The 26,855-nt window shown below is 35.0% G+C and overlaps 4 protein-coding genes and 1 non-coding gene across 5 annotated transcripts; 4 read left to right on the plus strand and 1 right to left on the minus strand.

Moving 5' to 3' along the window:
• Nucleotides 1-259: 259 nt before the first annotated feature.
• LOC144566867 (lysM domain receptor-like kinase 4) lies at nt 260-2,693 on the plus strand. The gene is made up of 2 exons (XM_078316903.1): nt 260-684; nt 1,002-2,693. The coding sequence occupies exons 1-2, from the start codon at nt 286-288 to the stop codon at nt 2,481-2,483; spliced, it is 1,881 nt and encodes a 626-aa protein (XP_078173029.1). The 5' UTR covers nt 260-285; the 3' UTR covers nt 2,484-2,693.
• A 129-nt stretch (nt 2,694-2,822) lies between these two features.
• On the plus strand, nt 2,823-2,896 carry TRNAE-UUC (transfer RNA glutamic acid (anticodon UUC)). Its single transcript has one exon. It is a non-coding gene; the product is annotated as a tRNA-Glu (tRNA).
• A 1,819-nt stretch (nt 2,897-4,715) lies between these two features.
• Nucleotides 4,716-7,090, plus strand: LOC144566817 (S-adenosyl-L-methionine-dependent methyltransferases superfamily protein). The gene is made up of 8 exons (XM_078316848.1): nt 4,716-4,729; nt 4,760-4,830; nt 4,934-5,036; nt 5,122-5,260; nt 5,591-5,673; nt 5,890-6,024; nt 6,106-6,210; nt 6,771-7,090. Exons 2-8 carry the CDS (start codon nt 4,781-4,783, stop codon nt 6,894-6,896), a joined length of 741 nt encoding a protein of 246 aa, XP_078172974.1. The 5' UTR covers nt 4,716-4,729; nt 4,760-4,780; the 3' UTR covers nt 6,897-7,090.
• Nucleotides 7,091-8,455: 1,365 nt separating this feature from the next.
• On the minus strand, nt 8,456-11,012 carry LOC144566861 (zinc finger BED domain-containing protein RICESLEEPER 1-like). Its single transcript, XM_078316899.1, has one exon. The coding sequence runs from the start codon at nt 11,010-11,012 to the stop codon at nt 8,628-8,630; it is 2,385 nt and encodes a 794-aa protein (XP_078173025.1). The 3' UTR covers nt 8,456-8,627.
• A 7,765-nt stretch (nt 11,013-18,777) lies between these two features.
• LOC144566868 (putative CoA ligase CCL6) lies at nt 18,778-25,803 on the plus strand. The gene is made up of 19 exons (XM_078316904.1): nt 18,778-19,041; nt 19,446-19,509; nt 19,628-19,717; nt 19,878-19,934; nt 20,147-20,195; nt 20,448-20,524; nt 20,649-20,688; nt 20,887-20,981; nt 21,350-21,514; nt 22,008-22,118; nt 22,414-22,501; nt 22,593-22,659; nt 23,175-23,250; nt 23,342-23,459; nt 23,716-23,961; nt 24,212-24,351; nt 24,598-24,780; nt 25,091-25,210; nt 25,559-25,803. The coding sequence occupies exons 1-19, from the start codon at nt 18,896-18,898 to the stop codon at nt 25,604-25,606; spliced, it is 1,980 nt and encodes a 659-aa protein (XP_078173030.1). The 5' UTR covers nt 18,778-18,895; the 3' UTR covers nt 25,607-25,803.
• The last annotated feature ends 1,052 nt before the right edge of the window (nt 25,804-26,855 follow it).

Below are 26,855 nucleotides of genomic sequence, written 5' to 3' on the forward strand. Positions count from 1 at the left end.
ATTAAATACTACTATCCCTCCCCTCGCAGGATCCCAGGCTCCCACCATCAATCTCCCATAACACCTTGATCAGTGATGAATATCTTAGAAGTCAAAGCTAGAACCTCACTTGTATTTTCCTTATCGTTGAACGCTGACTTTTGGTAGCACAGAGAAACAGAAAGTTGAACTCGCAATCGGCAGTCAACTTTGTCGCTCCCATTAAATAAGTATACTCCCTCGATCCCCTCCCAGACTCCCACCATCAACAGACACAACATAAAGTCTTAAACTAATATTTCAGAAATGCCACTCCAATGTCCAGCCTCCTCCTTCTTCTTCCTAATTCTAATTCTAATTCTCCCTTTGGTTTCCTCCCAGCAGCCGTACGAAGGCCTCCACACCACCGACTGCTCTAATTCTTACAACTCCTCCTCCCTCTTGGGCTACTTTTGCAACGGCAACTCCACTTCCTGCAACTCCTATCTCACTTTCCACCCCACCTCACCATACAACACCGCAGCCTCCATATCTTCGCTCCTTAACGTAGACGAGTCTCTTCTCTCTCAGTCGACTCTCAATTCCAACTCTATGCTGGTTATACCTGTCGATTGTTCTTGTTCCAACACCTATTATCAATTTAATGCAACTTACTCCGTTCAATCTGGCGACACCGCTTTCATCATAGCAAACAACACGTTCCAGGTAATTATACATATATATATATATATATATATATATATATATATTTTTTTTTTTCTGTAATTGGTTTACCTGATGCTTTAGATTTTATTACATAGAAAGAAAATCTGTGATTGAGCATAAGGGAATTGTTTAATTTTACACTTGCAGCAATAAAAAACTAAGATAAAGCGATCAATTAATCAATAACTTATTCAACGCTTAGTAGTAGAATATATGAATTTCAAATTTAATTGATTAGCTATAGCCTATAAGAAGTTTATTTTAACCTTTTTCTTTTATTATTCCTGATTTTCTAAGTTCTGAAATCTAACTGTCAGGCACTCTCGACATGTCAAGCAATTATAAACCAGAATCTACCCAATGCAAGTTCACAGTTACAAGTAGGGGAAAACTTAACGGTCCCACTAAGATGTGCATGTCCGACAACTCAGCAGTTTAACTCTGGCATAAGATATTTGCTCACATACCTTGTCAATTCTGGTGACAATTTTTCCTCGATAGCACAAACATTTGGTGTAGATGCTGACAGCATTGCAGATGCAAATGAATTATCTCTTAGTAAAACGATAAATTTTTTTACAACATTACTCATACCCCTTAAGACCAAACCTAATTTTACCCAAATTTCCGTGCTCACACCACCGCCACCCCCACCACCAGCTTCTCCTTCACCTAACAAGAAAAAGTCAAATCACACAGGTGTGTATTCTGGAATTGCAGTTGCAGCATTTGTTTTTCTCATGGTTATGGTGTTAGTTTTTGTTCTTTTAAAGAAAAGAAGGTCGAAGAAAAGTAAGGATGAAGTTGTATCCAGTAATATTGAATCCAAACCAATTAAAAAGAATGATATCCCATTAGACATTTTGAAGGGTATTTCAGGCATAGGATCTTTCCTGAAAATTTATGCATTCCAAGAGTTGCAATTGGCTACTAACAACTTTAGTTTGGAGAACCAAATTAGAGGCTCAGTGTACCGAGGTACTTTCCAAGGGGATTTAGCTGTGGTCAAAAGATTTGACCGAGACATGTCAATGGAGATAGACATGCTTAAACAAATCAACCATTTTAACTTGATTCGGCTCAGTGGCATATCTTTCAACGAAGGTTATTGGTATTTGGTTTATGAGTATGCTGAAAACGGGTCTCTGAGTGATTGGATCTGGGACAAAGATGGCTCCAGAGTTTTGAATTGGGGGCAGAGGCTACAAATTTCAGTAGATGTTGCAAATGGGCTTAACTACCTACATTCTTTCACTGATCCTGCCTATGTGCACATGGATATCCGTACTGATGGTATTCTCTTGGATTCCAATCTCAGAGGGAAAATTTCAAATTTGACCAATGCGAGACCTGCTAAAGGGAGAGAAGGGGAGTTTACAATGACACAGCACATAGCTGGTATGCAGGGGTATCTGGCACCAGAATACCTCGAGCATGGATTGGTTTCACCTAAAATTGATGTGTATGCATTAGGCATTGTGCTTTTAGAAATTTTTACAGGGAAAGAGAACGGCATCATCTTTGACGAATTTCATGAAATGGTGAAGGAAGAAATTTTGGAAGAGAATGTTAAAGGGTTTGTTGACCCATTAATGGAGGCTAATTTTTCAGTTGATTCTGCAGTGTTACTGATTGCATTGATAAAAAGGTGCATAGAAATGGAAGCATCCAATCGTCCAAGCATGGCAGAGGTGGTGCAACATTTGACAAGAATGTCCGGTATGTCAACAAGCTGGTACAGTTCCTACGATACTGGAAGTTTCAGCAGCGAGAAGGTTTTGCTAAAGCAAGAGGAATAATTATTAATTAATAGCACGTCACGTCAGGTTAGCTGTGCCTGTGGTACTGGTACTGTCCATATTTGTTATTGCAAAATTATTTTGTGATATGAAACAATTAATTACAGTATTGTTTTTTTTTTTTGGGGGGGGGGGGGGAAGAGAAGTATCATATATACTGTTGTTGTACCTATTTTAGTAAGTTTAAGTTTACGGTGTGTTAATTTGCAAGAGATTTTAATTTTAAATTTGATGTCCACACAGAAATGGACTGAGTATGGCCTGTATGGGTATGGTCACCACCAACGGAAATGGCTTTATTTCGATAGTGATTAAAAGAGGAGATTAAGTATTAACAATTCCATTGTCGTCTAGTCCGGTTAGGATATCTGGCTTTCACCCAGACGACCCGGGTTCAAATCCCGGCAATGGAAATCCACTTTTATCTTTTTTTTTCTGGTCTTTTTCATGTATGATATTAATATAAAACACACACGGAATCCAAATATAATATCAGATTCCCAAAATCCTAAATTATAATATGGTTGGCTTACCAGCGGTAGAAATTCAATTGGAAAATAATGGGCGCCCCTCCAAGAAAAATAAAATATTTAAATTAAAAAATGTAGAAAAATAAATGAATTATTTTAGAATTTGAATATACTAAAAGAACAGTAAAAAATTATTCTGATCTAAAATTTGAAACGAGATCAATGACCCATCCAAATATTTATTAGGTGGGATTTTTTGTGGCTATCATTTTCATGATATTATTGCTTGGTGTGTTGCTAAAAAAAGATGTTTGAATTCGAGCTATTGATCTTGGTTCAAACTTTTGGTTTAAGTTATATGTCGAGGTACTCCATCCATAAAATACTTTTAGAGCTTTTTATATTTTAAAAATTTCCAAAAATGCTTTTAAAAATTAGATGGAGTACTTTATAATTTGAATATGTTAGAAAAATAGCAATATAAATGATACGTATCTAAAGTTTCAATTGAGATAAATAGTTCAGATCCAAATTTTTTTTTTTTCTCCAACAACACACTAAACAACAATCTGATGAAAACCCTTTATTTTCCATTCAAAATCTAGTCGCTGACAATGTCAGCGATTTGAGCTCAATCATACTATATTATAATATGAGGTTTTAAAAATTGATGTTATGTTTGGATTTCGTATTTTTGTGTGTTATAGATAAAAAAAAAACTCAAATTTATTTTATATAGGTCTAAATCGTAGTTTTTTATAAAAAAAAAATCGGAGAATAAAAACAACAATATTTTATCTATATATAAATTAGTAAGCAAATTTAAAAAAAAATATAAAATTTAGTTTTCTAATACTTTTTTATATGAAAATTATGTCGAACCTCATATTTTTAAACAATTAAACTTTAAAAAAAATGCGAAGTGACGTAAAACACATGATAACCTAGGGGTGGCAACGAATCAAACCAAATCGAACTTAACCCAGTTTGATTTTGAGTTTGAATAAGATTCGAATCGATCTAGGTTTGATTTGTTTCGAATCGAATTAATTGCGAACTACACATTTTTCAAATCGAAGTCAATTGAATTACGAACTACAATTTTTTTTGGTAGTCCTAGTTATACCGGTAGTTTATGCATTAATTTTCTTCTTGCAGAACAAAATTCTTACGGTTTCCTTTTATCTTTCATGAATTCACACTAATGGATTATGGGCTAGTTCAAAATTTCTTTACCTTTTACGCTGCTGGATTGATTAAAATCACGGCATGGACCTAGTCAAATGAAACTTATTCCATTGTTAATTTGTTACGCTACTGAAACATTTTTTTATCATAAGTTATCACTACATTAACGATTTTGAGCTGTGATATAAGTTTGGTTCCTGCATTATTAAATATTAATGGTTCAATCCATTAGTTGTATTATTTGAGATTCGAACCTAAATAGTTTGCGAATCAATTTTGAACGAATTATATCCAGTTTGAATTTGATTTGAATAAGATTCGAACATAATTGTTTTGATTTGTTTCCGAACGAACTAATTTCGAATTGAACGAGAATCAAATCAAACTCAAATCGAATTACGAAGTAGGAATTTTTTGGTGACCCCTAATGACACATAACCCGTACCTTTATAAAACATATTAGCGCAGCTCATATTAATATTATACCACATTTAAATTCTTCAATTGTAAAAAAAAATAATTAGAAATGTTGTAACGATGTAACCTAGTAAACTAGTCTTAAAGTTTTGTTTGAAATGGCGATGTGTGGTGAGGTTAGGTTAGGTTAGGTTAGGTTAGGTTAGGCAAGGCTCCGCCGCCATGGATGTCGCCCCTCGTACGGTGTCCGGCTATCTGGACCCCACCTACTGGTAAGTGGTAACTCTCTCTTTTATGGTCCGTCCCTGCATGTTATTGTTATGTTGTATTGACTAGTTGAGTCCTTTCCTTTCCTTTCCTTTCCTTTCCTTTCAGGGAAGACAGATTCTCGTCAGAGGAGCACTATGAATGGCTCAAGGATTACTCTCACTTTCGCCACCTCCTTGTTCCTCTTCTCTCTCCAAAACCTTCTCTTTCTGTCCGTACTCTCTCTCTCTCTCTCTCTCTCTCTCTCTCTCCTCGCACCTACACATCACCTGCAATAATATTATTATTTATAATAGGTACTGGAGTTGGGATGCGGGAACTCCCGCCTCGGTGAAGAGCTCAGGCAAGAAGGGGTTGCTGACATCACCTGCATTGATCTTGCATCAGCAGCTGTTGAGAGAATGAAGAAGCGCCTTTCTGACAAGGGCATTTCTGGTAATTTATCCTCACTGCTGATATTTAAGATGCTAAATACTTTGCACAGTACCAGTTAGTTCAGCTGTAAATGTTGTACCAACTACCAAGAGGTGTAGTAGCCATGTTAGCCTGCCATTAGCAAAAATTAAAGAGTTTGACTGCAGAAACTAAATACTGGTACTGGACGAGAATACTCCAACTTAAAACCATGATTGGATAAATTATGGCCCGCTCAAATGCCACCTGATCCTGCTACATAATTAGAGTGCTGTAATTTTGGAGTCTGAGGCATTTTACTTTATATAATACTAAACAGAAAATAAATTATATACTGATTATTTTTGGTAGGAATCAAGGTTTTAGTGGCTGACATGCTTGACTTGCCATTCGAGCCTGAAACTTTTGACCTTGTAATCGAGAAAGGAACCATGGTATGCACTTTGATCTTTTTCTTCTTAACTTCTCAATTTTTCGGAGATAATTTAAGTTTCCAAATTTTGTTTGGTTTGAACTCTTGTGTTTTGATGCCTGGCATGTTTGGGCTTCCAAGGAAAAAAAATATTTTACTTATTTAATGGTTATTGTTCTGATGACAAAATAAAGGCAATTTTACTTACCTGATGAATAAAGTGGTTGCTGTTTTGAAGGACGTGTTGTTTGTGGATAGTGGCGATCCCTGGAACCCTAATCCTGCAAATGTAAGCAAAGTTATGAAGATGCTTGAAGGCATTCATAAGGTTTTGAAACAAGATGGAGTGTACATTTCCATCTCCTTTGGCCAGGTGAAGCTTGCTTTAATTTTTTGTTCTTCTTATCTTTTTTATGATATTTTTTTTATTAATGCGTGGCATGTATCATCTCAGCCACACTTCCGCCGGAAATTTTTCGATGCCCCAAATTTTACTTGGTCAGTGGAATACAACAAATTCGGAGATGGCTTTCATTACTTCTTTTACATTCTCAAGAAGGTTTGTCTAGCTTTTGTGCAATTTCTTTATCAAAATGTCCAACTATCTATTTTGGGTTTCTTTATGGGATTATCTAGACATCCAGTTGTAATTACACAATTTTTTTTTAATTGACTATCTCTGTTAGGACTTCTTTCTGTTCTGATCTAAACTAGCATGATAATATTCCAACCATATATATCAATTCTTCCTGCTTTATGTAAGGACTTTTAACAAAAGATAAATTCCAAGTTTATTGAATTTTACCAGGTTTTAGCCTTACAGGGAACTATCAAAACGATCAATGTTTTGATGGAAAAATATCAAAAGAACTGAGAGGTTTTTTGGGTTAATATCTAATGTTGAAGTTTGGATGGGTGAAAACCTAATAGGTGGCCACCCAATTTTCACAAAAAAAAGTTGCTTCACTGTAGGCAAGCGTGGCACAATTTTATGATCATTCTTATTCTTTGCCATATGATTTATCATACCCTGTCAGAGGAAAAAGGTCCTCAGACTATGTTGAATCTTTAATTCCTAGTAAGTTATGCTGATTATGATTTTTTTTTTCTGATCACCAGGGAAAGAGGTCCTTGGACTATGAGAACAATCAAAATAAACCAACCGAGAAGCCATCAATAAATCTATTTCAGGACGAGTTGGAGGGTGAGGATTTTCTTTTCCGCACTGCAGTTGATGAATTATAGACTGTTTCTTTAGTTGGAAATTGTAAATTATTAACAGAGAAAACCTTGACCTGTCTTACCTCTTTTTCACTTTAGTCAGAGTATTATTCTTTCTTTTTGTATGTTTTATCAATGATGTACTGATGTGTTATTGATTAGTGGTAGAATAATTAGAACTTGTTTAAAAATAAAAGGAACCAGCTGTTGCAGCTCTAGATCTTGATACAGTACCAAATACATCCAGAATCAAGATTCGGTTGATTATTCAATGTTATGTGGATGCAGTAACTTTGTAAGAATTTTCACAAATTCTGCTTATAACCTATATAGTTCCCTTTACTGAAGAAATCCATAGGCAAATTACAAGCTAAAGAAAGTTAACAAAAGAAGATATGAAAAACTTTTGTTCCAAAATTATCTTGCGACTGTACTTTCTTACAAATTTAAGCGCATTTATAACCAGAGCAGGGCTTGAGGGCTGAGGCCCCAAAGTAACTAAAATTATACACAAATCAGACACAGCGGGCCGCAGTATAGGCATCACAAGTAACGCGAAACAATAATACGAAACATGAGCAATGATCAAAAGATACAACACATTATAGGAAAACTAAACATAATTGGTCTATCTAGTGTCAACGGATATAACAATGAAATCTACCGGAATAGGTGAAGAAATATAAAACTGGGTACCAGTTATACACCTCTATCAGAAAGAGACCAAATGACATTCATTCTACGACAGTACTAAGTCCTTGGTCATACCACTGGACAGCTCCTCAAGTGCTGCTGGCCTGCTGTTGTTTTGCATGTGCATCTCCATGAGAGGGTCATGACGTGTCTTACCTCCTGTTTTCTTTACTAGACTATAATTCTTTATGTTGTAATGTTTTGCTAAGGATGTGTTATTGCCTTATTGGTTTAGTTGTAGAATAACTAGAACTTGTTTACAAACAACAAAAGAAACCAGCCGTTTCAGCTTCAGATCTATACAATACCAAATGCATCCAGAATCAATAACTTTGTAACGAATTTTACAATAAATGGCACTTGTAAAGTATGTTCCTGGTGAATTACATTGGCATATTATAATTGCGAGCCCACCACAAAATCTGCCATCACAGATCCATTCTCCGTGTAAAGGCCTACTTTTATGTAACTCTTAAATCTTCCCTTTTTTAGTGACTCCACTTTACGAGTAACTTGCGACTATACAGTCGTACAACTTGAGCAGGGGCTTTTAGGAGGTCCCAAAGAAAAAATATACACAAACCAGACAAACTGGGCCGCATAAGTTAAGACATCACCAGTAAAATATTTTTTGAAACAATTACACGAAACAAAACCAAATAATAACAAGTACAGTTAAATTATAACAACTTAACAGAAATGTTCACTTTCACTCCAATGACAACGTGTAGTAACAATCTAATCCTAACACCATCTTTAATCGGACAAGAAATATGAAGTTGGTACCAGTTATACACTGCTCCGTCAGAGAGAGAGATCAATGACAACTTGAGAATTGCACATAAAATTAACTCCTAAAGGGTCATCTGATAGTAAGAACTAAAAGATCAAGAACAAACAAATCTAGTTAACATCCAGAAAACAAATCAGTACTTGACAACTTCCTACACTCTAAAATAAGCATTAAAGTCTACAACATATCAAGCAAATCCAGCTCAACAAGAAAAAAGGTACTAATTGATGACAAAGATACAAAGATATTACATATTAGAGCAACACCACTCACATCTCCATCTTGACAAGAGCCATAGGTCCTGGTGTGGTGGGCTCCACAACAGTAGTCGGCATGTACTGCAGCCAGTCCTTGGCACAGAAAATCGCCTCAAGCGTGTCAGGCCGCATGGAGCTCCTGTACTCATCGAGAACTCTGTTTGCACCTCCAGCACTAAAGACTGACAAGCCGGTCCCGCCACCGGCCATCGCCATCGGTATGGAGAGAATATCCCGTGCAAGCTTAGAGAGTGTGGGGTACTTGAATGAATTCATCTTCCACCAAGTCAAGATGTTGAAATCATTGGTGCGGGGCTGGAGCATTTCTTCAAGGTACTGCTCCAACTCAGGCTTCTTGGGCTGGTTGACTGCCATCTCTGATAGGTAGATGTCAAAATCCATGAGCCCATCTCCAGTAGAGGAGATTGGGGTTGCAGGCTGGATGTCAATCCTCTCATTGCTCTCCTCTTCAGTCTGTATGGTAACATTATTATTCACCTCTATATCCTCTGTCTGTATGGTGACATTATTATTCGCCTCTATTTCAGCCTCAGACATCTTCACATCTACATTTGCTTCTGCTTCCCTTGACTGGTCCCCACCATTTGTGTGTTCCTCAACCTCATTTTTAGCATTGCTAACATAGGTATTATTTTCAGTATTATTTATACTGGCCTCAATTGGTTCAATAGCATCAGGAGCAACTTCTTGCTGCTGTTGTTCAACATAGGCTGGGGTGAGAGGAAGAGGCTGGGTTACATACTCATTGTAAAGCTCCAACAGAGCATCCTCCACAGCTTTCACATATCTTGGACTCTCTTCATTGCCATAGATCCTCTTGAAACTAAAATCAACAAGCTTCATCTTGTAGCGTGGGTCCATCACCACAGCAATGGCCAGAATGAGGCTACAATCCCTCCAGTATTTTTCAAACCTATCATACATCTCATTTGCTATGCTGCTCACCACAGGATCCGTGCTCTGCACAGAACCCTTCAGCTCCAGCTGGATCTTCCATGCCTCGTGGTAGAATAAGTTTGACGTTGGCTCCTCTGTGCTGTTGACAGTGTTTGCTGAGTCATAAAGCAGCTTCAGAAACACACAAGCCACATCTACTTTCCTCCAATCCTCAGTGGATGGGGCCTCGTTGTAGTTGTCATCACACGTTTCAAGCAAATTAAAAGCCTGTTTGTATTCCAGCGCGGCACAGAGCATGGAGTAGGTTGTATTCCACTGAGTGGTGGTGTCGAGGGAGAGAGTTTTTGTACTCGGGATTTCGAGCTGTAATGCTATTTCAGCAAACTTCTCTTCACGTGACGGTGATGCTTTGATGAACTTCACGCTTTCACGAATGTTGTAAATGATGCCATGGATTGAGGCGATCACATCCTGAGCAACCGCATTCAGCACATGAGCATAGCAACGTACAACAAAAAGCTGCCCCTTGAGCAAGAGAGCATCCTTGTTCGACAGGTGGTCCTGCAGGTTTGCACTGTAGATATCATGTGAGGAGCAGTTGTTGTCCAGTGTAATGGTGAAGAGCTTTGACTTGAGGTTCCAGTCAGAGAGGCTGACATCAATGGCCTCACTAAGTGCATTTTCAGAATGTGGCGAGGTCACCATCAGAAAGTTGAGCATCCTACGGTGTAGCTTCCAGTCACTGTCTATGAATTGCCCATGCAGTGCCACATAACCCAGAGTCTGACTGGTGGTCCATAGGCTAATGGCCAGGCTAATTCGGCCAGGAATAGAGCCAAAGACATGCATCAGGTTGTGCTTCTCCTTGTGATAAAGCGTCAAAACCTCAGCTTCCACGGAGGTTGCATCATGAACCTGAAACTTCGGCTGGAGACTCTCCACAAAGGCAAGAAAAGCCGGCTGCTCGACCACATGAAGGGGATAGTCATGTAGGATGACCATCTTAGCAAGGTTGCTCAGGCTAAGGTTGGGGTCAAAAGTGGCCCCACTGAAGCCAGAGACACGGTACCTCCTCTTGGCCGGCCGTTCTTCAGGAGTCTGGACAGAGGAGTCAGGGGTGAGTTGGTACTGGTGGTCGCGGTCAGTGGCCTTGAGCATGGGGCAGGACCCAAGGGTGATGTGGCGTTTGAGGTGGCTAGTGCCAGCAACTTTTGACCCGTCACTGTATGCAAATGTCTGCTTGCAGAGGTTGCAACATGCTCGCTTCATCCTGCTAGGTCCATTGACTACTGTGAAATGCTGCCATACCAGGGATTTCTTTTTCCTCCCCCTGGTTGCAGTCGGAGCAGGTTCTTCTTCTTGCTCCTGCTCATGCTGCTCCTGCTCGTGCTCACGCTCCTGCTCGTGCACATGTTCTTGCTCGATTTCTTCAGCCAGAACAAGCTGCCCATGCTGCTCATGATCAATCAACTCAGACATGATGATAACCTCTTGTTTCAGTCTGTCAAAAGAAGAGGATGGTGAGAAATTAGGGGTATAAATTTCAAGGTCCAGCAAGGAAATAAAATGAAATTATCATTGTATATATGTTATGTTCTGCGCTATGTATGTTCTCATGGCCAAACCCATAATGATACCAAGATGGATGGCGCCTATCCAGGTATATGCTGCACTGAATGGGCAAAACCTCACCATCAAGCACACATAATTCAATAATTCAAACTTAAGAAGCCTATTTTAAACAAATTAAATGATACTAAATAAACTCTGGTCTCCTAATGGTAAAGGCGGATACCAGACCAACAATATAATATAATTAACATCTATCTTCAACATTGGTTAACAGATTCATGCTAAAATTCTACCAAGCACTTGTGAAATTTTGCACGAGAATTAGCATCTGACTTTAAACTTGGATAATAGATTCATGTTAAACAATTAAACCATGCAGTAGCTACCTAAGAAACACATCCGGAAATGTTGAATGTAATATCAAAATTAAACCATGCAATTGATGTAACAAATAAATTTACTAGAAAACAAAAAACTAATTGTAAGGAGAAAAACTACAAGACGATAAAAATACAAGACGAAATTGCTGGAAAAAAAGAAGAAGGACGACTCAGATTTTCATATGACAAGTGGATTGCACTCAAAATGGGGCGGTGCACAATTGAGCATGGACTACATCGGCAGAGAAGAAGAAACCCACAAGTGTGAGTTCATGGAGAGCATACATGAAAAATAAGGGAGAGAGGGAGAGAGAAGGAGAGAAGGAGAGAAGGGGAGAGAGAGAGAGAGAGTTGATACCGTAGAGATGAGGCGGGAGAGGTGGATCGAGCCGAGACGGATGGATCGAAACCCTAGATTTGGGCTGGAGATGGGTCGCAGGCCGACGTGAAAAAGGAAAGGAAAGGAAAGGAAAGGAAACCCTAGATCTAGGGGAAAAGAGAGAGAAGAGGAGAGAGAAGCGGCGCCGAACGAATTTAGTCGGGTTTGGGCTCTGTCTGGGCTCCTTATATCTTCACCAATCAGTCACGACTCGGGACTCAGGACTCGTGACGAGTCGCTTAGGGTTTGCGATTTCGATTTTGAATTGGATGCCTCCAGTGGGCCAGCCTCTTTTTATTTTTATTTTTTATTTTTTATATCTCGGCAGAGGCCAGCCTCTTTAATTAAACTATTGCCTTTTGTGGAAGGAAGCTAGTTGTCTGACTTAGTCGCATAGCCCGAGAAGGAGAAGAGAAGAGAAGAGATCACCATTCACCGCATCGGATCTCATACGGGTTTGGATTGGTCCATAGTTCGGGTCTTGTGGGCTGTACTGCATGGGCTTCCAACTTCAACTGCATGTGCTTGCTTTTTTAACTTCGCCACTTGTTGCAAAGTTTTCAAAGGCTTCTAGCCAGTAGCCAGCCTCTCTCCTCTCTACATCCTCACTTCCTCAGTACATGCACGTCTTCTCCGTTGATTAATAATAATCATCAAAAAACAGATATTGATACACTTCCATTTTTTTTATTTTCAAGGGCAATTTAATTTTTTACTTCTATTATTTCTAAAATTATGAGACATACAAGTTTAGTTTCCGACATCTCTCTTAGATTCTCATGCGTGTATGCATTATATGAACATTGATTTGAGTTTTAATTGTATAATTTACTGTTCAATAACAAATCTCGCATTATCTGATGGTCTAATTTAAAATGCATAGTTCGTTTTCTTTATGTCGTTGTTTTGAATTGTCTGATGTATGAAATTACATGATTATATATTTTGTTTTACAGTATTCGATTTCACCTTTGAAAGAAGAACACGATAGGATTTTGTCGTCTCTAAAGTAGTCAATTAACATATACCACTTCAGATCTGGTGAAATATGTAGAGTATTTTTACAGGATATAGTTCACATTTTTACATGATATATGCACTATTTTATAGTACCTATTATTATTGATGTGTATAGGTTTACAGTATATAGTTCACAATTTTACATGATATAGTTCACTGTTTTAGATGATACATAGAGTGTTTTATATGATATAATTCACAGTTTTACAGTACCTACATGTAATAAATTCAATATGTTACATTGTTTATTTTATTTGTATGCAAGATGATATCTCGAAAGAACGTGTGGTTCTTGTGATGAGGCTTCTTACTCATCCCAGCAATGTTCACAGTAGGTTGTTAATGTAGATGTTTTATTTTTTTTATAGTTTGTTTGATGCTATTTTGGATGTTGAATTATATACTTATGTTTAGTATTGTGTGGTGAATATTATGAATGTGTTGAATAGATGTTGTTGAACTGATGTGTTTTGTTGAGCAATTGTGTATTACAGTTTGAAATTGTTATATTTGTAGTTAAGATGTATCATTTTACAGTATTGAGCTTTTGTTGTTTTTTATTTTTTGACTTTTTATTTTAAATGTTCTGGATGTTGTATACATGCAATTGATTTATAATTTAGATATAGCAATTTTACAGTATTGGTTTTTGTAGGTTGTATGTTTTGTTTTTATAGTTTAAGTTGATAATTTTATAGTATTGAAATTTTGTATTTTTTACATTTTGTTTTACCGTTTTCATCTGCTTATTTTACATTATTGAAATTTTATAGTTTTTATATTTTGTTTACACAGTTTAAGTTGACAATTTTACAGTATTGAAAATTGATACTTTTTAAATTTTATTTAAACATTTTCTTATGTTAATTTTACATTGTTAAAAATTTATAGTTTTTACGTGTTGTTTTTACAGTTTAACTTGATATTTTTACAGTATTGAAAATTGATATTTTTTAACATTATATTTTATCATTTTCATCTATGAATTTTGCATGTATGTAATTTTATAGTTTGTACATTTTATTTTTATAGGTAAAGTGATCAATTTTACAGTATTCAATATTTTGATGATTTATTTGTGTGTTCATTGAATCAAGAAAAAAGAATAAAACAAATTAATCGAAAAATTTAATTTTGCCTTTTTATCACTTTTTTGTCAAATAACTGCTAATAACTAACATTAACTGCGAATAACTTCTTATAACTGCAATATCCGAAAGTACAGTTTGAAAGTACAATTTTTTGTCCTATAGTACAAGTTGCAATCTGTTTTTAACTATTATGGGACCACTTCAAATAGTTGCTGAATGTTTTGTGATTAACTGATATATTTTATGTGATATATTGTATAATTATTCAGCATGTAGAAGTAGTTTTACAGTATTCGCGCAAGTCAAAACTGTGGATAAATTGTGGACAAAAGTCTATGGACAATTAGACGCTTCCTATTTTTAATATATACAAATTTTTTTTTGGGCCCCTTGGATCTTGGGTCCAGGGCAGTCGCTCTAGTTGCCCAGCACTTGGGCCGACTACTGGTAACTGTAATTTTTTTCAATGATAATTAATATATATTTTGTCTAGTTTTGATTTAAATTTTGAGAAATGTTCCTGTATCCCGAGCCACCAAACCCGAGCCCGTCCCCGAACTGGTTTAACTGGGTTTAACTGGGTTTAACTGTCTACTAATAACAGTAATTTATTAATTTGCCATTAATTAATACATCGATGTTTTAACGCATTGCTATTTTACATTGAATGCTTTAAATGTTAGCTTTGCATGGTTTTGTCTTGCGCTTTAATTTTGTGGACAGTATGTTAGGAGGAGTTGTAATCACTAATCCCCGAGGTAGTCCCCCAGCTTATTAACAGTCATGTAATCATTAATTAACTACTTACTTGAACGTACTTTAAAGTACTTTAAAGTATAATTTAAACCCAGTTAGCTCGGGGACGCGATGGGGAATTGATTCTAATTTTAATTATGCAAATTAACAGTTTTTGATATTTAATAACTAAAAATACAGTCTCCATTTTGAACAAGTAATCCATTAAATGAAGATTTTTCAATGTTTGTAAACACAGGTTTATATGCTTTAAAATGTGTTTGTAAACACAAGTTTATATGTTTGTAACACAATTATTTTAATTTTTGTAAACACAGGTTTATATGCTTTAAAATGTGTTTGTAAACACAGGTTTATATGTTTGTGACAAATTTTTCAATGTTTGTAAACACAGGTTTACATGCTTTAAAATGTGTTTGTAAACACAGGTTTATATGCACAAATTTTCATTGCTTTGTTTATGTTGTTTTCTTGCCAGTATATATTAGTTTACTTGCTTTATACACAAGTTTATATGCTTTAAAATGTGTTTGTAAACACAGATTTATATGTTTGTAACACATATTTTTTTTATTTTTGTAAACACAAGTTTATATGCTAGGGTTAATTTTCTATATGCCCTCAAAGACTTCATTAGTTTCTTATTTACCCTTACACTCTTTGTTATATTTAAAATGTCCTTCAAATCTTTTTATATTTTTCTATTTACCCACAGAGTTAACTACTCACATTTGAATGTTATTAAGATCTATTTATTCCCACTATACCCTTGCTCTTATAAAGTTTTGTATATGTTTATGGTTTACCAACAACTTAAATAAACTTATTGTGTATGAATTAACTTGTAGAACCTTGATAATGCAAATCAGTTCACAAATATTAGTAGCTTGAAGCCCGTAGTTGACAAATATTAGTAACTGGTTCAAATCCTTATTTTTTGGGGCAATTTGAAGCCCGTAGGCCATTACAAATACTAAGCACCATTTTCATCAGGAAATGAAAATCAGAAAAGTGGCTCCTTCTATTTACCAGAAACCATCTACGTACCTATATGTACCAGAAAACAATCCCAGTGCAATCTAACTTCATCTGCTATTCAATCTTTGAATCAACAATGTATGGTAATAGGATATTTATATGCTGTCAGATTTTTGTTTCCTTCATCCTTCCATTGCCGCTCAAACAAAAAATGTAACTGGGTTGCGGGTTCTATTAGGCTTTAGAAAGGATCCGCTAAGAATACTTTAATGTTATCTAAGTAATAATTGTCAACTGAATGAGTATTATCAAGTTTATTTAAGTTTCTACAAATTTATTCATGCACAGCAAGTTTAATCAAGCTGCCGATAAAAAACATACAAAACTTTATAAGTAAGAGCAAGGGTATGATGGGAAAAAATAGATCTTGATAACATTTTAATGTGGGTAATTAACTCTATGGGTAAATAGAAAAATATAAAAAGAGTTAAGGGGCATATTAAATATAACAAAGAGCATAGGGATAAATAAGAAACTCTTGAAGTCTTTGAGGGCATATAGAAAATTAACCCTATGTTTTAAAATGTGTTTGTAAACACAGGTTTATATGTTTGTAACAAATTTTTCAATATTTGTAAACACAGGTTTATATACTTTAAAATGTGTTTGTAAACACAGGTTTATATGCACAAATTTTCATTGTTTTGTTTATGTTGTTTTATTGCTAGTATATATTGGTTTACTTGCTTTACACACAGGTTTATATGCTTTAAAATGTGTTTGTAAACACAGATTTATATGCTTTAAAATGTGTTTGTAAACACAGATTTATATGCTTTAAAATGTGTTTGTAAACACATGTTTATATGTTTGTAAACACAGATTTTTCAATGTTTGTAAACATGAGTTTATATGCTTTAAAATGTATTTGTAAACACAGGTTTATATGCACAAATTTTCATTGTTTTGTTTATGTTGTTTTATTGCTAGTATATATTGGTTTACTTGCTTTACACACAGGTTTATATGCTTTAAAATGTGTTTGTAAACACAGATTTATATGCTTTAAAATGTGTTTGTAAACACAGATTTATATGCTTTAAAATGTGTTTGTAAACACATGTTTATATGTTTGTAAACACAGATTTTTCAATGTTTGTAAACATGAGTTTATATGCTTTAAAATGTATTTGTAAACACAGGTTTATATGCACAAATTTTCATTGTTTTGTTTATGTTGTTTTATTGCTAGTATATATTGGTTTACTTGCTTTACACACAGGTTTATATGCTTTAAAATGTGTTTGTAAACACAGATTTATATGCTTTAAAATGTGTTTGTAAACACAGATTTATATGCTTTAAAATGTGTTTGTAAACACATGTTTATATGTTTGTAAACACAGATTTTTCAATGTTTGTAAACATGAGTTTATATGCTTTAAAATGTATTTGTAAACACAGGTTTATATGCACAAAATTTCAATGTTTTGTTTATGTTGTTTGCTTGCTAGTACATATTGGTTTACATGCTTTACTTGTTCACATGTACTGTTCCTGGTACATTCTGCACAAATGAAGAAAATTTGTGCTAGGGGACGCCCTCGGGGATTAGTACAAATTTAGATGTGTAAATTTCGTGCTCAGGGACGCGCTTGGGGATTGGTTCCAGTTTAGATATGTAAATTTTTGCTCGGGGACGAATTCGGAGATTCATTTTTGTTTTTAAAAATGAAAATTTAACTCATTTACAATGAAAGTTAACACTTGAACGCAGTAGATTAAACGCTTTTCTTTATATGTTTAAATTATACGATTGTTTCGCTGCATTTGGTAGTGCTTTTGTAAAATTTGTTTAACATAGCATTTTTATCTTTATGCAGCGAAATTCTATACAATAAAGAAAGATTGGTACTGTTATTGCGCTGTATGAAGTAAAATCTGATCTTTTTGTCGCCGATATTCTAGAAGGTTGGGGAACGCGCACGGATACTTTATTTGAGGTACAATTAGCTTCCTTAAAAAATTTTTAGGTACGCCAGATGACTATGAATCTCGTGTATTTTGTAAGGAGACAATCACGTGATCAGGGATTTAATTGTTGAGATGGCGTTTGAGAGATTTAATTGTACGTTGTTGCTTACCTCATGATGATCTACACCTGTTGCACAATTCAAACTTAATTGGCAGCTTCTACAATTAATTAATTTGGCCGGGGAGACTCGCCCACCATATGTATGTAGTATGTAGTATGTACCGTGATTCGATTTAATTGTCATAGTAATGTAATTCATGTAAATAATATTTTGTAGAGAATTTATATTTTTTTCTGAAAAATCACAGAGAAGAGAAAGTACCATATGTATGTATATATTATGAATCAATTTGTCATAATAAAGTAAATCATGCACAAAATTTATATTTTTCTGAAAATATATAACAGAGAAGAGAAAAAAAAAAGAAAAAAAGAAAGATGGGTCGGCGCTCAAGTGGCTACTATCTCTAATTTTGAATTTTGAAGTCATAGATATATAGTTAAATTTGTTATTGTCTAGTGGCTCAAACTCAAATGGGTTGTACCAATCTAATCCGTGAATAGCCCAATTATATTGCACATTTGATGGTGTTTGGAAATCCAGACCTCTGATTTTTCCCAATTTATATCATTTAAGGAAACCCAATGTTTTTGTTTTTGTTTTTGATCAGAATACAGACCAATCGCATTCCATTCCATATACCAAATTCGGCAATATGGTTTATATATCAGGGCAGCATTTCATTTCTTTCTTCTTTAATTAGAAGTGACATTAATTTTTTTGTCAAAAAATTACATATGTCAGAGTCAGACTATCCAATTAAATCATTTTGTTTTAGATCGGATATAAAAAAATGAGTGCAATTAATCCTTTTGAAGGTATGAGTAACACTGTAACAGCATATAGAAATCTATAATTGCGGTGAGATAACTGCAACTGCAACTGCCATGTGATATATAAGGCGCACCATTAAAATGTTCATAAATGCACCACAAAAGGTTGTTGGGACGGTGAAAATAGATACTTTCAAGTGTTAAATTGCCACCCATAACGTACCCACTGTAGACGGTACTAAAGGCTAAAACTTGAGTGGGCTTTCTAAGCTTTTACATGTACCACAACTCTACTCTTCTTCAAACTTAAACCATACATGGAGGTTTACACAGTTAAGGTGGAGGAGGCTACGCTAGCGAAGGGCGGCAAGCCCTCTGCAGGCCCGGTTTACAGGAGCATTTATGCGAAAGATGGTCTTCTGCAACTCCCTAGTGAGCTTGAGTCACCATGGGACTTGTTTAGGTCAATTTTGCTAATTTTTTAATTACTTTCAACATTGCTAATGCCTGCTGTTGCTACTTAGCTACTACTGCTAACCACGCCATGTCTTTGTTTTAGAGGACTCAAAAGTGAAAACATTGTCACAGTCATATTCAAGTCATGATGGTAATCAGACTAGTAAAAAAATGCTATGATAGCTTGTTTGATCAAAATGCTACATTATATAAACAAAATTAGTTAGTATACATATATAGTTACATACCCAGAAAACACACGTCAAAGAAGCTCTGTTTCCGTCATTTTTGCAATGCCTTTTCTGAAACCAAAAATACATGCAATTCTTGTATTAACATAATTTTCCAAAATTTTGATTGGACTATTGAAGTGGAATGAAGGATTTAATTTTGCTAATTTTGTTATTCCAGAGGAGCAGTAGAAAAGTATCCACAAAATTCAATGCTGGGCCGCCGCCAAGTTACGGATGGCAAGGTAAGTGCACAGCCGGACCTAAATGTTAAAATTTCTTACATCAGTGGACATTGAGTAAGCTCTGCACTCTAATCATCAAATTATTTGCTTTACTTTTTTTTTTAATAAAATATTTTAGGCTGCTGGATATGTGTGGCAAACATACCAGCAAGTTTATGATCTGGTCATGAACACTGGATCTGCTCTCAGGAGGCATGGCGTAAATCCGGTAAGACAAATCAAATTCATTAGTCTGAATTATGCCTCATACATTCATTGATGTGAGATTATGCACAGGGATAACAGTGTAAACAAGATTTTAGCATGTCAAAAGAGAATAAATATTTATTTTAACATTGATTTTGTTTAAATTTTTTATTTCTTGCTAGGGAGATCGCTGTGGAATATATGGACCTAACTGTCCTGAATGGGTCATAGCCATGGAGGTACTTCTTGATAAGTACACTATATATAGCTGCATTTATTTCCCAAAAAAGAAAAATTCCTTTGCCCACCTAAATATTTGACTTTCAAAATCAACAACCCAAGGCTCTCAACCAACCTAAATGCCCTGTAGCATGTCAAAATAATTAGAAAAATCTCACATTAAAGGTGTGAATTTGGAATTCCTAAAAAAAATAGTGCTATTACATTTCAGGCATGTAACAGCCAAGGGATTTGCTATGTGCCATTGTACGATACTCTAGGTACGCGTTCATACATTCCATGATGGGACATAATGGAATCTGACCATCCCATTTCCATTTTTGCATTTTAACATCAAAAGAAAAGAGAAAGTAAAACTAAATATTTTTAATTGAACTGAGCACTGTCCAAACCAGTAAGATGATTTTCATACTGGCAGGTGAAAACCCATACTGTGCCAGTAAAATTTTTGAACCTAACCTTCCAAAAAAAAAAACATTCTTGAACCTATCTGACCTTAGTGAAATTAACAGGTGCAAATGCAGTTGAATTTATCATCAACCATGCCGAAATGTCAATTGCTTTTGTTCATGAAAGCAAGATAACATCTGTAAGCTTATATTTCAAAAGGCTAATTTGTTAGCATTTTCCTACAGAATTTTTTAATTGATATATTTCCTCCAATTAATTTATGAGTTAAATTTAATCTGTTCTTTTGACCTTGTGATTTTTAGATGTTGAAGATTGTTTCCAAATGTGGGGCATATCTGAAAAGTATCTTTCTCTATCATTTTTCATATGAACTTGTACATTTAATACATAAAAAATGTTTCTATTCACTGAATAATTAGGATAATGATTCAATATTCCTAACTTACCTTAGGCATGACCTTGGTAGTTGTTATCGCAATATTTCTAGCTGATAATTTAAATTGTTATATAAAGCTGTGTAATGAAAAAAAAATATTCCAGCTATTGTTAGCTTTGGAGGAATGACAAAGGAGCAGAAAAGAGAAGCTGAAAATTGGGGAATTACCTGCTTTTCCTGGCAGGAGTTCATTTGCTTGGTTAGTTCATAACTTCTTAATATTTCACATGCATATGTCAATTTTAAAGTGTAAATTTTTGAACATATAATAATAATAGTCTTAATTATACCTCTTCAACCAACAATTGGTTCTGTATTTAGATGGCCAACAAATGTAAGTTACCTCTGATAGTGTTACTGTTAAGCCTACAACCTCTAGTAAGCTACTTTTAAGCCTCAATTGACTTAAAAAATAGAATCCTGTCTCAATTGACTTAAAAAAAAAAAAACAATCCTGCCTCAATTAAGCCATTGTTTCCAAAAGTTAATATGGAAATAGCAGATGTCATCAATTTTGGAATGATAAGAATAAAAACTCCAGTTCATTGATATTGCTTTGCTATGCAGGGAAATGCCGATTCAGGGCTTCCCATGAAGAAAAAAGATGATGTATGCACAATTATGTATACCAGTGGTACAACTGGAGACCCAAAAGGTGTAATACTCACCAATAAAGCTCTTGTAGCTGAAGTGCTCACATATGAGCACCTTTTTCGAGAAACAGACAAAGTGGTAAACTCCAGTTATTTGTGATTGAAAGAATTCTTGTCTACTTATCCTGCCTGTAACTAAAATTGGTTATAAAAAAATGATATTGCGCCCTCTTGACAAATGGTTCCTTTGAGCAATAATATTACTGCTTCTTTAGAAGGATATTCAAGTTGTAATTGATCAATAACTCCTTTTCAAAAAATCCATAGTCAAATGAATAAATCGGTTTTTAACTACTAGTCTCATGTCGAGAAAATAAACTCTCGTTAAAAATAACCTTGCCACACAATGATTACCAATCAAAGGAAATACAATATGAGTGTCAGAACAACTTTGTTGAGTTAAACAGAGAGTAACTGTTTCAAAAAAAAATCATTATACATGTGAAGGACTACCTTGATGCTAACCTCATTTGACTGTACTGGTAACAGATAACATGTTTATCATCACCATCAATTTTTTCTATAATATCTTTTCTATTAATTTGAGAACTATTACAAAATTTTATTTATAGGTGACTGAAGAAGACTCATATTTTTCATTCTTGCCACTAGCTCACATATTTGATCAGATCATGGAGAATTATTGCATTTACAAGGGTGCCTCTATTGGATTCTGGCAAGGGGTAATTCATTTGACAGTCCTCTAAATTTACTCTACTTGCAAGCTGATTTTTATTCTCTAATTCCTCAAGGGACAATTTCATCGGTCGAAAACTTTGTCATTTTTTCTACAGTGGTTTTTCTTTTTGTTTTTTCAGCAACTGGCCCTCATCTGCAATAACATAATAAGCTATGTCAAAGGAGTACTGTTGCACTGCATATTGGGAATAAATTTTCCCACAACTTAGTAAATTAAGAAATAGAACAAAGATTGAAGTGCAATCAAACTTGACCCTATCATTTTATTATGAATCTTAGGATATCAGGTACTTGATGGAGGATATACAAGAGATGAAACCTACAGTTTTTTGTGGTGTTCCGAGGGTGTATGACCGTGTCTACTCCGGTACATTGGCAATCTATTCACTTTTTCTATTACCATCTGGTTTGCAATTAATATCTCAGGTCTTACAAATATTTTTTACCCCAAATAAAAGGTATACAGCAGAAAATTGCATCTGGAGGATTGTTGGCTCGGAAACTTTTTGAATATGCTTATGACTAGTAAGTTATAAAATACAGGTTTGATTTATATATTTCAATTCTCAAAGAATCTATGTTCATAACTCCATTTTCTATGGCATTGTACAACCCTTTTGTTGCTAGTTGTTTGTCTGGTGAGGTAATGTTGAGTATTGCACATCTGACGTGAAGTTAAAGCGAGGCTAACCTGGGTTAGTTACATGCTGTTCCTGTGAGGCATATTCTGAAAATGATGGTTGGAAACGTCAGAAGTTATGTTTCATTGAGACTATATTACAAAAGTAGCCATATTAGTAATCATATTTGAGCAACTGGCATCTGAATATTAGAAATTACAGTATTACACTCCTTGCTAAAAACTATTAGTAGTACCATGCTTGCTATTTGGTGTAAGGAGTATAACAGTAATTTAGTTCTGCTTAGGTCTTAATGTAAGTATACTTTCAAATATTCCTTGAATGAAACGGGCAATATAAGCCTTTTTTCACAAAAAAGAAGAAGAACTATTAGTAGCATTAAAAAAAAGTTACTTCCAGCAAGCTGACAAATATGAAGAAGGGGCTGGCGCAACATGAGGCATCGCCTTTTTTCGACAATCTGGTCTTCAGCAAGGTAACTATTTCTCAATGTAAAATTATATATTTGGGGATTGAATTCTGATGTGAAATAAGTTACCACACTAAAAAATCTCTTTCAATCACAGATCAAACAAGGTTTAGGAGGGAGGGTAAGAATCATGATATCTGGTGCTGCACCATTGCCGAGACATGTGGAAGAATTCATGAGGGTCACAAGTGGCAGCATATTCGTACAAGGATATGGTATAATTACTTCTAGTCTCTTGTTATTTGTTCTAATTAGAACAGAAAAATCAGATAAATACCTAGCCTTCCCATAAAGAGAAAAATGTATTAAAGCAGTGCTACGCCTCTAATTTGCAACAGTATATTGGACTATATCAAGAAAGGTATACTATATGTCTATACCAGAAAAAAGATGCACTGGGAAATTTTGCAGTGTTGCAATATTGGTGACTAATATCATTTCTGAAAATCAATTATTTTGCACTTTGAGTAGGTTTGACAGAAAGTACCGCGGGGTGCTTCACATCAATTGCAAACAAACCCTCCATGATGGGTACGGTTGGTGCACCAGTCACAACAATCGAAGCACGACTTGAGTCGGTGCCTGAAATGGGTTATGATGCACTCTCTTCTGAGCCACGTGGAGAGATTTGCATCAGGGGTACAACATTGTTTTCGGGCTACCACAAGAGGCCCAACCTCAACAATGAAGTGATCATAGATGGATGGTTTCACACAGGTAGGTCAAACAAACCAATGTATATTACTAGAAAGAAGTTTATTATTACCAGCTATAAAATTAAGTAAATAATGATTATCATTAAGAATTTTAAATGCGGTACTTGTATTTATTCAATTAGAAAATTGGGATAAACCAGCATGCTTGGATAGTACCAAAATCAGTTATCATGGCATGGCTGTAATTGATGACATGGATGAAGACAATGATAGTAGTTTTTGAAAGTTTGTAACAGTATCTTTCGATGCAGGTGATATTGGTGAATGGCAACCAGATGGTACAATGAAGATAATAGACAGGAAGAAAAATATATTTAAATTGTCCCAGGGAGAGTATGTAGCAGTGGAGGTTGTAGAAAGCGCTTACATGCAGTGTCCCCTTGTCACAATGGTAAAACAATGATATCAAACTTTTTTTTTAATTTAATCTACAATAAAGCAAGGGTTTCTACTTTCTAGTACCTAATATCCTTAATTTGTTTCTCATATAGTATAAAAATCTCTCTCCTTTTTGTTTATTTTTTTAAATGGCATTTTACAGGTGTATATTTCCGTTCAGTTTTTTTTTTTTTTTCCAACACAAACTTCTAGTATTATCTCACATGAAAAATCTGACCATTTTACTGCATTATGTTAGGTCTGGGCCTATGGAAACAGTTTCGAGTCATTCCTGGTTGGTGTGGTGGTGCCAGAAAGAAAAGCACTTGAAGATTGGGCTCTATTAAACAATGTATCAGGGAGCTTTGAAGAACTATGCAATTACCCAAAAGCCAGGAATTATGTTCTAGAAGAAATAAATAACACCGGTCGTAAATTTGGGGTATGTATTAATGATTTAATTATGAATTCATATGACAAAATCTGAAGTCTAGGGAAGCTTTTCCTCTATGCAACTACAAGATTCTCAAATTTTTCTTTGTTGCGTAAAGAAAAGTATTGCATACCCAAAAAAAGTGTGGGGAAATCTCTGATGATTTCTTCTCATTTTGTGCAAGAGTGCCCAAACTACCCTTCTTTTGTTGGTACAGGGAAATTCAAACATGAACACGGGGAATGTCTACAAGATCCTAAAACATTTCATATCAAGGAAAACTTAACAATGGTTGAAATGCAATACATTGTAAATGCAGTTAAAAGGTTTTGAGATGCTGAAAGCAATCATTCTGGATCCAACACCATTTAGCATAGAGAGGGATCTCATTACTCCGACCTTTAAGCTGAAGCGACCTCAACTTCTCAAGTATTATAAGGTTAGTACAAAGTTTCCTTCTTATTTTTTCTTTGACAATAAAAACATATGGTCTGAGTACCAGTACCTGTACCAGTTGGCTCCCAAACTGATGAGTATAAGCAACTATAGCCTCTGGAACAGGAATAATACTTATGAGGCTGTGTGCAACTTATACTGTAATAAACTCAAATTTATATTGATTCCTTAATGATTAATTGAAAAGAGTTGAACATCAAGTTTTGGGTGAAATTTGTACTAGATGCTGATGCTGAACCCAATGAAGATTTGAAGTTTTTATTCATTATTTACTTTGGTTTATGACACAATTAAATCCTCATTCTAGCTAGTGGATTTGTAAACATTGTAGGAGAGAATTGACGGTATGTACGAGGAGGTTAAAGGAGCGGCATTTTGATTGATTTATGTGCATGTGAATTGAAGGAGGAGGAGCATGTCTTCTGCAAATTAAGTCCGTTGCCAGATGTTTGATATATTTATCTTTATTTTGTATCAAGTAAAATGAATGAAGGAATGTATGTATGAGTATGACTTAATTAATTCCCCAAATAAATATGTCCGGCCGGGGTACTGGTTAAAAACCCAGAAGCCGACATGAACTATTACTATTAGAGGCTTGTTAAGCTGAAAAATCATAATAAAATTACGATTAGAGATCAAAGACAACATTTTATTTTTAGTTCCAAACAGTACCAACAAATTTATAATCTCAGACGTGGAAGTCTCTGGACTTGAATTCACAATTTTGGGCATGATCCTTGCATGAAAATTGCTCTAAAAAAATTCAAAAGTCAGGGCAGTAGACTCTCAGTTCTGAAAGGAAGTAAGATGCTTTTACATTTGTTCTCTCTTTTAAAAAAGAAATCAATCTAGGAAAACTCTGCCAGCACGGCTCTTCATAGTAGATAGTCGTTGCAATTCAAAATTTGCTAAAAGCAACTAATTATATATATATATATATATATTGACACATTGGTATTGCACGTTCACTCAGGCATTTCATCGAACAACTTCGGTGCGGTGGTAAGAATTTCAGACACAACACAACCAAGACCAGAACTATTTTTTTTTTTTTCTTCTTTGCATTTGTATTGAAATTCAAGAGTCTATAATATATAATACAATCAATCCAGTACAACTACAACTACAACTACAACGATAGGATGTATTTACACCAAAAAGGGGAAACATTAATTAAATTAAATTAAAGTCTCTATAATATTCCGCTTCCGCAACTATAAAATAAAAGGATTGAAATAAACAAACAAGCAATAATAAATTAAGCTCAGGTGGGTGCAATGCGGTTCATAAGCATCCAAATTGTAGTCTCCGATACATTATTGGTATTACTATCATCAATTTTTGCAGATAGATCTTGTTTCTTCTTCATGGAGAAGGAGAACATTTCGTTCAGACTCAGAGATTGTTTCTGGGACCCGCTGTCAGATGAGCTGATGCCAAATCTCTCCTCCTTTTTTTCTCGAATCCTCGCAAACTCGTATGTCCAGATGTCTATTAGGCTAGACATGGATATGGATATGGTTTCTAACACTCTTCTCTTATATTTCTTTCTTTCGTCTCACTCTCACCAGTCACCAACTTAATTTCTTTTCAATTGCGGTACAAGGAAGGAATTAATAATTTAT

This window comes from Carex rostrata, chromosome 15, assembly GCF_964058835.1.
Source record: "Carex rostrata chromosome 15, lpCarRost1.2, whole genome shotgun sequence".
NCBI classification, from domain to species: Eukaryota; Viridiplantae; Streptophyta; class Magnoliopsida; order Poales; family Cyperaceae; genus Carex; species Carex rostrata.

What these genes read in the sequence shown, in the direction of transcription:
- LOC144566867 (XM_078316903.1), top strand. Translation starts at nt 286, where the DNA reads ATGCCACTCCAATGTCCAGCCTCCTCCTTCTTCTTCCTAATTCTAATT. An exon ending in TAGCAAACAACACGTTCCAG is followed by an intron (nt 685 to 1,001) that starts GTAATTATACAT and finishes TCTAACTGTCAG; the next exon opens with GCACTCTCGACATGTCAAGC.
- LOC144566817 (XM_078316848.1), top strand. Translation starts at nt 4,781, where the DNA reads ATGGATGTCGCCCCTCGTACGGTGTCCGGCTATCTGGACCCCACCTAC. An exon ending in TTCTGACAAGGGCATTTCTG is followed by an intron (nt 5,261 to 5,590) that starts GTAATTTATCCT and finishes TATTTTTGGTAG; the next exon opens with GAATCAAGGTTTTAGTGGCT. An exon ending in TAATCGAGAAAGGAACCATG is followed by an intron (nt 5,674 to 5,889) that starts GTATGCACTTTG and finishes GCTGTTTTGAAG; the next exon opens with GACGTGTTGTTTGTGGATAG.
- LOC144566861 (XM_078316899.1), bottom strand. Translation starts at nt 11,012, where the DNA reads ATGTCTGAGTTGATTGATCATGAGCAGCATGGGCAGCTTGTTCTGGCT.
- LOC144566868 (XM_078316904.1), top strand. Translation starts at nt 18,896, where the DNA reads ATGGAGGTTTACACAGTTAAGGTGGAGGAGGCTACGCTAGCGAAGGGC. An exon ending in GGCAGGAGTTCATTTGCTTG is followed by an intron (nt 20,982 to 21,349) that starts GTTAGTTCATAA and finishes TTTGCTATGCAG; the next exon opens with GGAAATGCCGATTCAGGGCT. An exon ending in AGATGGATGGTTTCACACAG is followed by an intron (nt 23,962 to 24,211) that starts GTAGGTCAAACA and finishes CTTTCGATGCAG; the next exon opens with GTGATATTGGTGAATGGCAA.